The sequence below is a fragment of the Mizuhopecten yessoensis genome, unplaced genomic scaffold (genome assembly GCF_002113885.1).
Source record: "Mizuhopecten yessoensis strain PY_sf001 unplaced genomic scaffold, ASM211388v2 scaffold11145, whole genome shotgun sequence".
Lineage (NCBI taxonomy): Eukaryota > Metazoa > Mollusca > Bivalvia > Pectinida > Pectinidae > Mizuhopecten > Mizuhopecten yessoensis.
Window position 1 is genome coordinate 3283867 of NW_018408902.1, and position 18085 is coordinate 3301951.

At 34.9% G+C, this 18085-nt stretch overlaps 1 protein-coding gene across 1 annotated transcript in view; it reads right to left on the reverse strand.

The window, feature by feature from the left end:
- Positions 1–16033, reverse strand: part of LOC110466754 (ranBP-type and C3HC4-type zinc finger-containing protein 1-like) — a 134552-nt gene extending 118519 nt beyond the window's left edge. The window contains exons 1-3 of the mRNA XM_021523481.1: positions 15934–16033; positions 12504–12768; positions 9630–9723 (exon numbers count right to left, since the gene is read on the reverse strand). Of these exons, the coding sequence (XP_021379156.1) occupies positions 9630–9723; positions 12504–12691 (282 nt within the window). The 5' untranslated portion in view covers positions 12692–12768; positions 15934–16033. The remainder of the gene's footprint in view (positions 1–9629; positions 9724–12503; positions 12769–15933) is intronic.
- Between the last annotated feature and the right edge of the window lie 2052 nt (positions 16034–18085).

An 18085-nucleotide genomic window follows, 5' to 3' on the forward strand; every position in this document is an offset into this window, starting at 1 on the left:
TTAATTTTCCCTTTGGGGCCCCGCCCTGGCCCCAGGGGTCGGGGTAGGAATCTCAATTTTACAATTTGAAACCATCTACCTCCAAGGATAATTCTCACCAAGTAAAAATAATTTCCTACAGAAAGTTGTCAAAATATACCCAAAAGTGTTATTTCCCTATATAAACTATAGTAAACTTTACCCCCTCCCCAAGGGAGAACGGATAGCTCGGGGGTCCTGAAATTTACAATTTAAGTAAAGCCCCTGATGATCTTTCTTTCCACATAGAGAAAATCACTGTAGTACCTCTGAGTCTGGAGAAGAAGATTTTTGAAATATTGATTTAATTTTCCCTTTGGGGCCCCGCCCTGGCCCCAGGGGTTGAGGTAGGAATCCCAATTTTACAATTTTGAAGCCTCATCTACCAAGGATGATTCTGACCAAGTTTGAAAAAAATCCATCCACTGGTTCTTGAGAAGAAGTTGAAAATGTAAAAGTTTACGCACGACGCAGGACGGACGACGGACGACGGACGAAAAGCGATTAGAATAGGTCACTTGAGCAAAGCTCAGGTGACCTAAAAATGCAATTTATGCAATATTTTGTTCTAAATGTGGTGATTTCTACATGGGTCAAACCGGCAATGAACTCAGAACACGCACGACTGTACATAGACAACAAACTAGAACTGAATCTTTACGAAATCTACATGTTAACAAACATATTCATGAATGTGCCGGAGATAAATTTAATGTATTACCTTTGTATCAATTATTTTCATCAGTCACTATTCTAAGAGAAAAGAAAGAAGACCAATCAATCAAAATATTAAAACCAAGTCTCAACAGGCCACAGTAAAATTTTGCACTAGTTTGTCCACCAATCTTGTGTACTTCGTGACGTCACGTTACTATTGTAGTGTGATGACATGTTATTGTAACGTTACAAAGTTGCTCTTTTGAAATAAACCTGAAGAGCCCTGCGAAGGGTAAAAGCAGCTAGTTTTTTGTCGGTCGTTAAATTTTATTTTTTCTATATATATATTAGCTGGCTGTATTGATTTTATAGATCACACATTGGGGAAATAAAACATCATGTTCCCCTCACAGGCTCAAGTTTTCCCAGTTATACTTCCAAACCCTAGAGAATTGAACAAGGAGTACCACACCTGAGTTCCGAGAGACAGAAGCGGCCGATAACAGAAGTCTAAACACCTTCACTGTTGTGTTATTGGTCTATTTTGACAGAATAAAATATCAATTGCCCATGCAGTAGGGAAAAATAATATTTTTTCCCCTCTTTTAACCATGATTAATCTTTGGAAAACAAGGAATGATATTTCCCTACCACGAGGGCAATAAATGTTTACAGTCAATTTATTCGTCAGTATATTTTACGAGGTGTTGAAATCCAGAAACTTTTAAGAAAATCTGTGTTAAGTTAAAGAGAAATTTCATGAAATTTGACAGCATGTTAAATATACACTTTGCCAGCCGGAAATGCCTGTGTGGTCTGCCTGCTTGTTTTGTTTGGGTTTAAATATCCTCGCAACCTCTGAAGTCAAGTGAACACGAGTGTACCTTAATTGGGAGACTCTGTCAAACAAACAACAAGTGAGAGAAAAAAGGGTCACAAAAGAATCTTGGTGCCCTCTATTATAATATCAATATTCATTAGATCTATGCAAATAGATTAAATAATTATTTATTTGCAATCAAATCAGATCTATGCAAATTCTTTTTTTTTCTTTTTTTTGTTGGATTGAGTCATGTTAAAAGTATAGTAATATATAAATTTTGTGGTAACTTTTTTAATAAAAAAAAATTAATGCAGTATTCTAAATAGTAATTGTGTAAAACGACCTTGATTTTTTGTTTGTTTCTGGCAGCCAGATTTTTCTTCTGATCAAGCAGCTTGAAGCTCAAAATAATGTTAAACTATGGAACAGGAAAATCCTTCTTAATTTCTTATGAAATTTGACAAAGATATTATTTTATCGTCTGAGAAATATTTATATCAAAGTTCAACTGTCAAATTCAAGATGTTGGTCAAGTGTCCATCTTGTTCCAATCAAGCTGAAAATGAGGACTTTCTAATTTATCTGAACCTTAACTGTCAAATTTAAAGATGATCTCCTGGCAGTCATTTTATTCTTGTAACAAGAATTCCACGGGAGTGGATGTGTCGCCTGCTCAGCGCTTTTGGTGAGAAAAGTGTTTTGGCTTGAGTTATCGCGTAAACAGATATGCCAAAATGCAGAAAGTTGATTCTCGACAGAAAAACCTGTAACATATGTTGAACATTATTGCATCTAGCATTACCGTACAAAATTTAAAAGAAATTGATTAAAAAATAAAAAAAAGTTCTTGCATTTACTACACTGATGCCCTTTTTTGACAATAAAAGGGACACAACTCCACCAAAAATGCACATGAACTTTTGAAAAGCGAACTTGTTCAAGCTATATTGGTATGCAATATGTGTATTAAGTTTGAGTTCAATCAACCCAAGGGAACTCAAGTAATCGCACGGAAACCTTGTTTCGGACGATGCCAACAAAGTAATACCTATTTGTCGCCTTGCGTTGCAGGCGACACAATTAGTCTCAAACTTATACATACAAGATTAAAGAATCACATGAAATTTCAGAAAGATCTCTCAAAGACTTTCTGCGAAATAACAATTACAAACTTATAACTATCCAAATCCAACATGGCAACCTGGCTGTCATCTTCTTCATGCACAAATAAAGACAAAGGGAAACTTACATAGGAAATCTGAGAAAGATCATTCAAACTGGCCTTTCTTGAGAAATAGCAATAACAACTTTAATTGTCAAAATACAATATGGCCACCTGTTGACCATCTTGTTTTTCCAATCAGTTTCATAGTTCATAATGACCTTTGCAAATCTAAGGACCAAGAAGAATCTACAAAAGAAACTTGAAAAAGGTCAACCACAATCATATGGAATTAGCGACAGTGTTAGATAATGTTCTATAGATAGTTACGACGACTTTGATCTTGACACCCTGAAATATGTATATACGCATTCAAGTTATTGATAATACCTTGAATGTGTACATACTTCAAGTTGATAAATTGATTGAAATATTTATGGACATGGGCAACACATATTATGGCGGGTCTGGATTACACAGACTTTGATAGATATATGTAATACGCAATAAACATGTCTCAAAAAAGTCTACATGCCCGGTGACACATCCTCAGAAAAATTCAACTTGCACTGACAAGTACTTTCTAAGTATACGAGTTGTCAAGGTCCCAAACATCGTAACCACCAACAATGACTACAACCTGGCCTCAGACTGATCCACAATCAACAACTCCTACTCATTTTGTCATAAAAAAGGGACAAATAATAACAGTCACTCAAAAAAATGCTGATTTATTGCCAAGTGAGACTTCCAAGAACTGTCCTTTTTTCTGTCCTTATAAGGCACAGCTAAAGGGAAGCAACTCCAAAATTAACACAAGTTTAAGTTCAAAGACATTATAAAACTGTACTTGTAACTTGTTTCAGCTTGTTTCATATATGACCAAATCAACATATTATACACATTGTAAAGTGAACAATGCTGATTTTCTAGATAGCAAGCCTGATTACAAGACCAAACTTACAATACAGCTGACACAATTAATCTATCTTTGACTTAGTTCAATATTATATTTACGAAAATTTAGCAAAGTGATCGTTACAAATTTGCTTTTTGAGAATAATAATAATAATGATACTTATTCAGAAAAAGACATACACAACAAAACAATTTTATATACGTAGGTAATTTATGTGTCAGCTATTGTATATGGTTTTTGAGAAAGTTCAGCACAAAGACCAAGAGATCATTTGAGAAAATTCAACACAATGCCCAATATTTCCTGTTTGAGAAAGTTAAACACAACTGGTTTCTGCATTTTTAAGAAAATTTTGCACAATGGTCAATTAAATATATTGTTACACCTCATCTTTATAACAGTATGTGTGATTGGAGTATATAAATCATTTGACGAGGAAATAAAACCTCCAGTTACAGTATCTTCACAAGTTCGAGTTTCCCTGCATGGTCCTAATTTCCCTTACAGGGCCTCTCTATAAAAAGGTAAAGAGGCAACACACCTGAGATCAGACTGAAACAGACGTCTAGAAAAGTATGAAAGCCTGATTATCTGAATTGCTGTGTCACTTGTCCCATTTTGATATGATAAACCTGAGTATTTGCCCTTGTGGTAGGGAAACATGATTCTTTGTTTCCCTTCATTAACTTTGTTTTACTCTGTCTTTGCCCTCATTAAACAATACTAATTTCGGGGAATCGAAGAACCATGTTTCTCTACAACAATTACGTTTTGGAAAATTAAACACTCGTCAGCTGGATAACGGAACCACTAGGCAGTGAAGCGGACGTAAAACCACTCAAACAAACAAACAAAATTAAACACAATCTCTTGCATGAGAAAATTCAAAACAGATACCTGGTATGTTGTTTGAGAAGAAATCAATTCACTGCTGTTTGAGAAAATTCAATACATTAACTTCATGGGGGAAAAGTCATTTCTATGGCTGTTATATGTGCTGTAACGTGAATGTCTTCTGACATTTATTTTTCAGTAGTTTGACTGAAGGTGATATGCTGCTCAATAAAATCCACACAATGCCTTATGTACCTCAAATATACCAAGTCACTTTTTACCTATACTGATGGGACATTCTGATGACATGATTTGAGTCACTCTAAACTTTGATCAAAATATCCACATCACTCGATATCTAATATTTTATCTAACATTATCAGTATGTAAACTAGAACAAATTTGCCGCAGTAAAACTTTACCTTTTTCACCTATCATATTGATAGCAAATTTATCATGAATATCATCAGTACACAGCATACTTTATAAAGTAGAATGTAATAATGATTACAATGTTACACACATGTAACAGAGGTCATTATTTTTCAAAGCCTCCGCTAGGAGTTGAACCTTGACCTCTGGTTTACCAATCTTATGCTCTACCGAATGAGCTAAAGAGAAAGTCTCCCTAGCCGAGACGGTAGGAAGCAGCTTGTGTTGTACAAGGGTGACAGGCTAAATCAACACTGGGCAAACATGGATTTTACCTGTGAAGGGAGAATATTTGACAAGACAAAAGTTTGCTGGTGTACGGTATTTACCCATGTATACATGTATATCATAGTATTCTAGGACCTATTGAAGTTTATAGCAGCTTAATTCAGTATGTTCTGTTCAATAACATTCAATGCAATGACCAATTTATTCTGTTTGATAAAATTCAACATAATGACCAATATATTCTATTTGGTAAAATTCAACACAATAACAAAAATATTCTATTTGAGAACATTTAAAACAATGACCAAAATGCACCTTAAACATTTTCTAAAAGGCTGGGTTTGTCACAGATGATCAGCCCCTTGAGTGTCGAACACCGACACTGATGATGAGGACAACATGACTAAGCCGCCGGAGTTACAAGCCATGAGGAACATTTTCCTGGAAAAGGAGTAAGGTACTGTGACATATTGGAATGACTTTTTAATTTGTCACATTGTCACTAGTCCGAATTATTCTGACGTTTTATCAACTTTTTTATATTGGTCTGTCGTCGATTAACGTCAGAACTCCGGCCCTCTTTAATATGCGGGAAATAAGCGACCCACGCCTGGGTCGCTCTTCAAACTGATTTTTTACAAACAAATTGTCACTTTCACACACATGTCGCACATGGATCGAAAGATCTATTCTTAATGCACAAGATGAACATAAATTACATGCCTCAAACAACCAATACAATCACTAAAATCATATTTTTTCAAACTTACTCTGTTTTACTTTACGTTTTTAGATAGCCCCGCCTTCTAATGTCACGTGTCTAAAATCTCGACGGCCTACGTGATAACGTTGGGAAATACCTTCGGTAACGCAAGAAGTCATGTGACATTGCTCATGCCCTAATTTCCATTAAAAACATGGGTTGGTATATAAAACGTTGGAAAATACTTTTCGTAAAGATCTTTGAAACATGTTATTGATGCCACCTAGTGCATCACATGATGACAGCTAGATGATTTGAACAAAGATGATTCTCGTGAGGATATGAACACGGTAACTAATTATAGGTCATTAAATGGATTTTTTACCCTTTTAACCTTTGTACTGTAAATAAACCTCCTGATGCCTTATTGACAGTAAATAAAACCTCCTGATGCCTTATTGAATGTAACTAAAACCTCCTGGTGCCTTATTGACTGTAAATAAAACCGCCTGATGCCTTATTGAATGTAACTAAAACCTCCTGGTGCCTTATTGACTGTAAATAAAACAGCCTGATGCCTTATTGACTGTAACTAAAACCTCCTGGTGCTTTATTGACTGTAAATAAAACCTCCTAGTGCCTTATTGGCTGTAACAAAAACCTACTGGTGCCTTATTGACTAAATAAAACCTCCTGGTGCCTTATTGACTGTAACTAAAACCTCCTGGTGCCTTATTGACTGTAAATATAACTGCCTGATGCCTTATTGACTGTAACTAAAACCACCTGGTGCCTTATTGACTGTAACTAAAACCACCTGGTGCCTTATTGAATGTAACTAAAACCTCCTGGTGCTTTATTGACTGTAAATAAAAACTTCTGGTGCCTTATTGACTGTAAATAAAACCTTCTGGTGCCTTATTGACTGTAAGTAAAACCTTCTGGTGCCTTATTGTCAGTAAACAAAACCTCATGATGCCTTATTGACTAAATAAAACTTCCTGGTACCTTATTGACTCCATATAAATCTTTCTGGTGCCTTTTTGACCAAATAAACCTCCTGGTGCCTTATTGACTGTATATAAAACCTCCTGATGCCTTATTGACTGTATTTAAAACCTCCTGATGCCTTATTGACTGTTAATAAAACCTCCTGATGCCTTATTGACTGTCAATAAAACCTCCTGATGCTTTATTGACAGCAAATAAAACCTCCTGATGCCTTATTGACTGTATTCAAAACCTTTTGATGCCTTATTGACTGTAAATAAAACTCCTGGTGCCTTATTGACTGTAAATAAAACCACCTGATGCCTGATTTATTGCAAATAAAACCTCCTGATGCCTTATTGACTGTATTCAAAACCTCCTGATGCCTTATTGACTGTAAATAAAACCTCCTGATGCTTTATTGACTGCAAATAAAACCTCCTGATGCCTTATTGACTGTATTCAAAACCTTTTGATGCCTTATTGACTGTAAATAAAACTCCTGGTGCCTTATTGGCTGTAAATAAAACCACCTGATGCCTTATTGATTGCAAATAAAACCTCCTGATGCCTTATTGACTGTATTCAAAACCTCATAATGCCTTATTGACTGTAAATAAAACCTTCTGGTGCCTTATTGACTGCAAATAAAACCTTCTGGTGCCTTATTGTCAGTAAAAAAAACCTCATGATGCCTTATTGACTAAATAAAACTTCCTGGTACCTTATTGACTGTAAATAAAACCACCTGATGCCTTATTGATTGAAAATAAAACCTCCTGATGCCTTATTGACTGTAAATAAAACTCCTGGTGCCTTATTGACTGTAAATAAAACCACCTGATGCCTTATTGATTGCAAATAAAACCTCCTGATGCCTTATTGACTGTATTCAAAACCTCATGATGCCTTATTGACTGTAAATAAAACTCCTGGTGCCTTATTGACTGTAAATAAAACCACCTGATGCCTTATTGACTGCAAATAAAACCTCCTGATGCTTTATTGACTTATTCAAAACCTCATGATGCCTTATTGACTGTAAATAAAACCTCCTGATGCCTTATTGATCGCATATAAAAACCTCATGATGCCTTATTGACTGTAAATAAAATCTTTCTGGTGCCTTTTTGACCAAATAAACCTCCTGGTGCCTTATTGATTGTATATAAAACCTTTTGATGCCTTATTGACTGTAAATAAAACCTCCTGATGCCTTATTGACTGTTAATAAAACCTCCTGATGCCTTATTGACTGTTAATAAAACCTCCTGATGCCTTATTGACTGTAAATAAAACTCCTGGTGCCTTATTGACTGTAAATAAAACCACCTGATGCCTTATTGATTGCAAATAAAACCTCCTGATGCCTTATTGACTGTATTCAAAACCTCATGATGCCTTATTGACTGTAAATAAAACCTCCTGATGCCTTATTGACTGTATTCAAAACCTCATGATGCCTTATTGACTGTAAATAAAACCTCCTGATGCCTTATTGACTGTATTCAAAACCTCATGATGCCTTATTGACTGTAAATAAAACCTCCTGATGCCTTATTGACTGTATTCAAAACCTCATGATGCCTTATTGACTGTAAATAAAACCTCCTGATGCCTTATTGACTGTATTCAAAACCTCATGATGCCTTATTGACTGTAAATAAAACCTCCTGATGCCTTATTGACTGTATTCAAAACCTCATGATGCCTTATTGACTGTAAATAAAACCTCCTGATGCCTTATTGACTGTATTCAAAACCTCATGATGCCTTATTGACTGTAAATAAAACTCCTGGTGCCTTATTGACTGTAAATAAAACCACCTGATGCCTTATTGACTGCAAATAAAACCTCCTGATGCCTTATTGACTTATTCAAAACCTCATGATGCCTTATTGACTGTAAATAAAACCTCCTGATGCCTTATTGATCGTATATAAAAACTCCTGATGCCTTATTCACTGTAAATAAAACTTTCTGGTGCCTTATTGACTGCAAATAAAACCTTATTATGCCTTATTGACTGTAAATAAACCTTTTGGTGCCTTAGTCACTATAAATAAAACCTTCTGGTGGCTCATTGACTGCAATTAAAACCTCCTTATGTCTTATTGACTGTAAACAAAAACCTTCTGGTGCCTTATTGATTGTAAACAAAACCTCCTGGTGCCTTATTGACTGTAAATAAAATGTCTTAATGCTTTATTGGCTGAAAATAAAACCTCCTGGTGCCTTATTGACTGTAAATAAAATGTCTTAATGCCTTATTTGCTGAAAATAAAACCTCCTGATTCCTTATTGGCTGAAAATAAAACCTCCTGATTCCTTATTGGTTGAACATAAAACTTCCTGATTCCTTATTGGCTGAAAATAAAACCTCCTTATTGATGCATTCTTATATATTTATATATTTTTAATTACAATATACCAAACATACTGTAATTGAGAAAATACACATACATGTATAGTCATGTAACAAGTGTAAAAATTAAAATGCAAACGTCCAACATAGTACCAATATAAATGGAAACGTCCAACATAGTACCAATATAAATGGAAACGTCAAACATAGTACCAATATAAATGGAAACATCAAACATAGTACCAATATAAATGGAAACATCAAACATAGTACCAATATAAATGGAAACATCAAACATAGTACCAATATAAATGGAAACGTCCAACATAGTACCAATATAAATGGAAAAGATGTTAAATTGAACAACTCGTATGACCCCAATTTTTTTTCAGTTATATCGAGAGAGAAAAATTATGAATTTATCCAATTGTTGGATTTGAAGTTCACTCTATAACGAGTGTACCTATAACCTAATGCGATGGCGGTGAAACAAATACCTTGTTCTTAAGGTCAAGAATGGTGTCTGCATGTCTGACCAAAAGGGAGATAATTCCACCGCTGTTATCCTTATCTTCCACGTGAATTTTGATACTGCAAAACAAGAACATCTATACAAAATATATTTATACTTGTACAATCACTCCGGACTAACCTCAGAGAGTACAGGGTATCACCCAGGCCCAATACACTGGGCACTGTACCCACTGCTCACTTATACCATTTTAAAAGTCAATGTTTCCTTTCATCCACAAATTTTGAATTTAACATTTCGTACAGCAACACCAATAAGTGTGTAAATACATGGTTGATATACTACATCATTATAACGTGCTGATGAACACATAAAAGGAACTTGTTGACATGTTACATCTCTACGTAACTGAAACATGCAACCCACGGCTCACAGCCATGCGCCGCACTAAAATATTTCTGTGGAGGTCTTATACATGACATGCTAAGTGTTTGGTAATTATCTTATTTTATACATAACCTCAAAATACCAAAGAAGGGATCGCTATACCACTGTAACAACTGGCGTGGAATAAACTTACTTTCTATACCCAACAAGATATTGTGCAAAATCATTGTAAGGCGGACAACAGATGGAATAGACACGCTGCTGAGGAAGGAACAGGCTGGATTTAGAAAGGGAAGAGGATGTACTGACCAAATATTTGCACTCAGAAATATCATCGAGCAGTGTTCAGAATGGCAAAGACAACTCTATATAAACTTCATTGATTTTGAGAAAGCCTTTGACAGTATTCATCGAGACAGCCTCTAGGGAATCATGCGTACGTATGAGGTACTACTTAAGATGGTTAATGTCATCAGAAGTTTTTATACCTTCTTCACATGAAATGTTGGAAACAGCGACCTCAGCCTCGAAGTCAAGACTGGAGTGCGGCAAGGGTGTGCCATGTCCTCGATCCTGTTTAACATGGTCATAGACTGAGTCATGAGGAGGACAACGGAAGACGTACCCAGAGGAACACGTTGGACACCCTTCTCAGTGCTAGAGGATCTGGATATTGCAGACGACATTGCTCCAATGTCTCATTCATACCAACACATCCAGGGGAAGATAACCCGACTCAACAACTTCAGTCAACAAGTTGGACTCAAGATCAACCAAAGGAAGACTGAAGTAATGACTCTCAATGTGCAAGCACCATCACCAGTACGTGTAGGGGATACTGACCTCACGAGCACAGATACATTCACCTATCTAGGTAGCACAATCAACAAGGATGGAGGAGCTAGCAAGGACATCGCTAACAGATTGAACAAGGCCAGATTTGTCTTCATAAGCCTGAGAGAAGTGTGGAAATCAGCACAGTATAGGGACCATGGAAACAAATCAAAAATAGATTGTGGGTTTTTCCCTTTTGGGCAGAAGATTTAATAGGAAGGTGAATGCCTTGGGGCCTGCTGGTTGGATATTTAGGTGGCAGAAGTTTCAAAAGTTGTATGTGTGGGTTGAGCAATATATATAGATGTAATATGCATAAAAAAAAATATTAAAATTTTTCAAGTCTGGTTTTGTCTGGGTGAGTTTATTAAGTGTGTAATTTGTTGTAAATTATGGTCGATTCTTGGTGCTGAATTCAATACAAGATGGCGGCCCCCATAAAAAAAGAGTTCAAATAGGCAGAATTTTTTAAATATTTTATTTAAAGTTGTGTGAGATGATATTCTTCAAAATGAGGTCAGGTGAACCAGTGTGGATAACCCCATTTAACCAGGACAGTGGTAAACGTTAACACTATCGTCTATGGAAAATCATTTGGTTCTGCGGTCCCTATAGCACCAGAACCAAGTTGAGTATATACCAGAGTTTTGTGCTATCAACACTTTTATATGGTTCTGAATGTTGGCGGATGACAGAGGAAGACTTGTCGAATTTGTCAACATTTCACACCACCAGACTGAGGAAAATTCTGAAGATTTTCTGACCAAGAGTAATCTCCAATGATGAACTGATGAGACAGTGGAACAAGGAGAGTATGAGAGACATCATCAGGACGAGACGCTGGAGGTGGATTGGACATGTGCTAAGGAGGGAAGGTGACTCCATCACAAAGGTTGCAGTACACTGGACTCCTGAAGGTAAATGGAAGAGAGGTTGCCCCAAAACCACATGGCGTCCCAAGGTAGAAACAGAGCTCAGTGACATGGATCACAACTGAGGAACTATCGAGCATTTAGCAAAGGATCGACAGGTGTGGAGGAACTTCGTTGCTGCCCTAAACGCCACCGGGCGTAATAGGCAGTAAGTAAGTAGGTAAGAGTACATAACCTCAAACTGCAACGTTCATTCAAAGAAAATGACCTGCAAACTGTCATGAGTAATTGATGATGTTTTATCAAAATATCTAAGCATGAATTGAAAATATAACTTATCGTACATCTTAACAAATTTATCTCAAAATAAGCATTAATGAATTTAGAAAAACATCTTGAATTGGCCAATAAAAAGTGTAATCTAAATCTTACTTTTTATGAGTGAGCATAAGTCCTTTAAAAAACAATTTTAGTAATTAGTCATATTCAGCTGGGCCTAACCTTGTGCAAATGGCTTACATAACGCTGAACTATATTTAAATCTCCAAGGCATTACCAGCAAATAATTCTACTAAGTTCAGGAGGCACTCATATCATGGAATGCTATAGTCCATGTGGTGACATCGTCATTCATATGATGTCATAATTGTTACGTTGGATACCACTAACCCTCCTTTGGAGATGGCTGTTCTGTTCACTCAACAAGCATACACCAAAAAACTTCTACCTAAAATAGGTTTTTCGAAAGTCACAAAAAATTCGACCAAAAATTATTATTTTCATTTATAGCCAGATGTTCTATTTACCAGAATTCCTGCTCTTTCACGTCTCCTGATAGAGACTGTACCGTTACAGTACATGTAATCTTATTAGTGGCCAAAAGTTCTGTATATTTCAGGGCTGACTCAGTGTCTCTTGTCTCTATGGCTGTCTTCAGTAGCTGTGTTAACTTTTTCAGATCTTCAAGACTGGCTGTTTCAGTATCGCGCAACATATTTCTAGGTATGGCCGCAAACTACATTGGCAGAATCACTGAATAACTGTGTGTTTGATGTCTGCATGTTCCAACATCTGAAAATAACAATAAAATAATGAAACAGTGAACATGGATATACAGCATCATAACAAGTAAAACTGATCACCACTAAAATGGCTTGGTCTCTGGGAACTTTAATATCATCAATATTTACTCTAATATATTACATCAAATTTGCTAGATATATTATTATAGCTAATGAATGGATCTATTCTAATTACTATATATACATCTGTTCTAATAATAACTATTTTATAACTTTATCAAAACAACTGTTTATATATATATTCATTATGAATAAATTGTAATCAATGTATCTATTAAAGTTGCTGTTGTATTACCAGGGTATGATTACTTTGTTATAATATAACTGTTTATATATATATATATATTATAAATACACTGTAATCAATGTATCTATTAAAGTTGCTGTTGTATTACCAGGGTATAATTACTTTGTTATAATATAACTGTTTAATTTTTGTATCTTATGATTACTGTATCTATTGTAATGAATGTGTTTATTATAATTACTGATAAATGACTTTATCAATTATGATTACTGTAATTTTTATTGCTGTAATTTTATTATATATATTACAATTTCTTTGTATCTTTTATAATAATTGTTAAATACTGTACCTAACAATAACTGTATGTCTTAGAACAACAGTATGACTATGTTTATTAAATCTTTTATAATTACTGTATCTATTAGTTTACAATTACAGCGTGTTCAATAATTACTGTATCTATTATAATTACAAGAGGCCCAGAGGGCCTGTATTGCTCACCTGGATATCTAAGCAATCATGGCAAAATATTCTCCAAATGAGACCCAAGGGAATATGCTAGACCCCAAGGCCAATCCTTGTAGCATATATGTATTTGATTTTTTTATGCCCAGCAATTTTTTGTATGTTTATTGGGTGGGGATCTCAACTGTTTCCAAGCTGTGACTCAGAAACTAGGTCCCTAGGGTTGTGGCCAAACCCCAGGATCAATTCTAATATCATGATTGCATTTGTCTCTTTTTGCCCAACATCTGTATATATAGTTTTGGGGTGGGGATCTCAACCATTTCAAAGTTATGACCCAGGGGTTAAGTCTCCAAGGCTGGGTCCAGACCCTAGGGCCATCCTGGAAGCAAATGTGCGTTCCTTTCTTTTACCCCTTGTACACCAATGTAGAACTTGCCCAAAAACTTAAACCAATTCCAGAAGACTTGTGTTTCGGACCAATAATGAGCAAATGTGGTCCAATTTGTTGCTAAGGAACCTCCTAGCAATTGCTGTAACCATATTACAATGTAAATTTAATTAAAAGTCGAGTTAAACACCAAAACACAGCTTGCCCAAAAACTTGAACCAAGTCGGACGGCGACGCCGTGGGTACTGCTATAGCCCCCCTATTCTTCGAATAGATGAGCTAAAAATTAAAGGGGTTTGGAAATACTTCACTGCAAGTTTGTTCAAAAGTTGTTTATTATGTATTTTAATTAGACAATGTTGGGTGCCAACTGTTTTTATGGTAGATATTTTTCTGCTGACCAAAATTTAAAGTTAATGATTGATGTCATGTGTCATATCGTCATATCTTTGTACTGGTCAAATGATTGATATGACATTTTATCTTCGATATTCATTGTGTATATATAAACAATATATGTACATGTATTACCGATAATGACAGGAGTCTAAAATTAAACATTAGATAACTGCCTTCGGTATACAACGTAATTCTCAGAATACCAATTGCCATAGAAGGATTTCATTTAACAACTGACTATACTGCCTTTATTTGTACATGTATTTACAAATTATTTTTCAGAATTTCAATTGGCTCTTTATACTATTGATCTGCACATGCGCAACACTCCGTGTACATGTATGTCATGAGTTCCCATTTCAGTGGTAGTGGTAAGTATAATTATAAATACCTACGTCATAACAGTTCACTGTAAATCTCTATTATATAAGACTTGTCGTAAAGTATCAATAGATAATCAATAATGTTACATATGAATGCTTCCAAAATATAGATCATGGGCAGGTGGAACTTTAGAACAGACACACATTTTGACACATAATGACCACTCTTGGCAAATGGCCAATGTACATACACATACAATGTAAGTAATAAATGGTGGCTGATCTCACTCAAAGCAAATTATATTTATAGCTCAATGTGATAGTGAACATGTCCACATATTATCGACTGTATACCAGATAAACATTTTAGAATAAACATCCTGCATGGTTACCATAAATGAAATTGTGACAGACAGGTTATTTTTATTTAATTTATAAATTTTGAAGGTGATATGTGTATTAGCCGAGATAACAATAGCTTTCTGACGACGAGAGATTTTTTTTTATATATTGCGTCGCCGGCCGGGCCAGAGGAGGCCGGGTATTAATATTAGTACTAATAGGTGTACAATTCCACTAGGTCCATGCCCAATCAGGGCTAGTAAGATTTTATGTCACAGCTTAGAGTGAAAATTTTCAATATTTACTATAAAATGATGCCAGACACTTAGAATTTTTCAGGAGTTGACTGAAAGCTAAGTTCTCCAAACATGTACACCTTTGGTACTTGATGTGTAAAATCAAGAATAAGACATTTGTTGACATGTGTGGTAATATTGGGAAGATTTATATTAACTTTTACCTATTATCTAATCTGTTTGCATTATATATTTTTATGATTATACAATAAAGTTTGCTGAAACGAAATGTTGGAATATCATATATATTTTTTAGTGTTGTTACAAATATATGTTGTCATGGGAAACTTCTGTTGAATCATTCCCTTAATAGGCCTTCCATGTTCCTAAAAATAGTTCAGGTCCTCAATATTGCATTAAAACTAATGAATATTACCGTATGTGTAGTTGGCAGTTGGACTACCTCTAAACGGGCCATGTGTCATTGAACAGTGTATTCTATTATTATGAAGTTTTGATTAAGAATCATCGGAACTGCCCTTGATATCATTTTAGTATACAATTTCAAAGTGAAAACTCGATAGTGAATCTTAAGGGACCAAACACGTGTTGGATCTATGGAAACCGAAAGTAGTTTCCGAAACTATATCATAAACCGAAACGAAACGCATGTGTAACTAATGTCCAACGTTACACAAGCCCGTCAGACATTTTTTTTTGTTGTTATGTTTAAAAATAATAAAATTTCAACCTTTTTAGCTTCCTTTCGTAATTATTAATAAGAGCACAGCCACTAGATGTCGTTCTTCTGATGGGTTTTTTCGGTCTTTTTGACAACCTTGACCTTGTCACCTTTACGATTCGGGTTAAAATGCGGATAAATGTTGGAGGATAAACAACACACCACGCAAATTTGTAATGGAAGCATATAATGTCGATTGGATACTTGTAAAAACCCGACTAAACTTATTTATGTTTTAATGCAAGCAACTATTTATCCACTATATCACGGAATTAACTTAGATTCAGATAAATGAAATTAAATCGTCCCAGTACAGCATCCAATGAAGAAGTTGATTGGCTTATTATACCAGATTAAATTCTTATGCTTTACTCAAACCAACAACGGGTATATAAATTCCATCCCAAACATCGATAGAATATGATTACTTTCACCAGGAAATACAAATGTATTTTTTTAAAGTTTGTCGTATAGAAAAATACATTTAATTTATTATCGGCAACTGGTAACGTTAACTCGAATTAAAATGTTTTAACCCGTTCAAAATTCATTTTGTTACATGCATACATCGCCAACTATCGTCCAACACTTACATGATATACTTCTATGGACTTTTCTTTGATACTTTTATAAAAATGTTGGGTTACTATTTGTGTATATTGCTTTTAATAACTAGCACTTTCAATTTTCCGGCGATTCGCCATTTTATCTGCTGTTTTGTCCGTATTTTACCCTGCTAAGTCACCGGATGTGAGGCCGCATTCATGTATCCGGTTCTAAATAAAAGCTGAAAGGTCGATTCGCATATATTTTAGAATATATCTTAAAATATAGGCCTAGTAGATGGTGAAAGAAAAACATAAAATTATTTAGCTATCGTAATTTATTAGTTACAAGGGTGACAAAATTAATTTCCCCACTTCCGGTCCGAGTGCGTTCGAATCGGAACACGTGAAATTAAATCGTCCCAGTACAGCTTAATCAAACCAACAACGTGTATATAAATTCCATCCCAATTAATTTGTACAAGTGATTAGGAACGATTTATTACAATTTGTCTTATTCTCCTCTTTTCATTCATTTAGAATAACAAATATCAATTAAAATAGGTGTAACAATGAAAAGTGTATATGCAATATACACATAGCTTAGACAAATACGCAAAACATTAAAAACACACAATTTAAAATCTATTGCTAGATTTGATAAAAAAAAAAATGTCCAAAACGTATGTGATTATGTCCAAAGCAAAAATCTGAATTGCAAAACACAAGAAACTCTCAACTGAACGCTTTAGCTAATGCATTAAAAGTTTGAAACAATATGCCGTTTATTAGTAAATAAAAATGACCCGACGGAAAAATAAAAAGGCATTGGATGGACATGGATGTCCACAGCTTCAAACTAAACTTTTTTCAAACCAAATTTACTCTGTAAAGGTTATGCTGAAGGGAACAACATTTTTGTATCACAGATATAAAATCGTAACTCATTTCTGAATACAGAAAAAGTTCCAGTCATCTGTCTTTTCTGTTCACTTGAGTGAAACGTTTTATATATATATTTAGATAATAGATACTATGATATTAATACCATTATAGTTTTTTGGACCGGTATATAATCACCATTTTTTTTAGATTTCTTACATTTACATTTGGGAGTCGAGAGTCTGGCCTTTTTTCTTAATATCCTTGTATTATCCCACCCCACCCCCTCCCACAATCTTTACCTGCGCTTTTATTAATTCATAATAAAAGCTTTCCAGTTTTCTCCTCGACTTTTATCCGTCGTTTTAACCAACTTATTCGAATCATTTCAATATGAGATTTCAGCTCTCGAACTTTTAAACCACCTTGGATTGTTCCTCCAATCATTATATTTCTTTGAACCTTCCCCCTTTTTTGCCTCGCAAACATAATCATATATTTTACTTCCCATTTCCTTAATTTGTTCATCTCTAATCGCCTGATTTCTGGTTTAAAACGTGATTTTTGTTATAACTAGCGCCTGTATGACGACTGTTCACCCTATAATTGTTAATTTTCTTTTATTTAAATTTTTAACATATCATCAATTGTTACTTTTGTATTCTTCCAGTTTAAATTATTCCGTTTCTTGACTCAACGATCTGCATGATAGGTATTTGGTTGTGTCTGCAGAC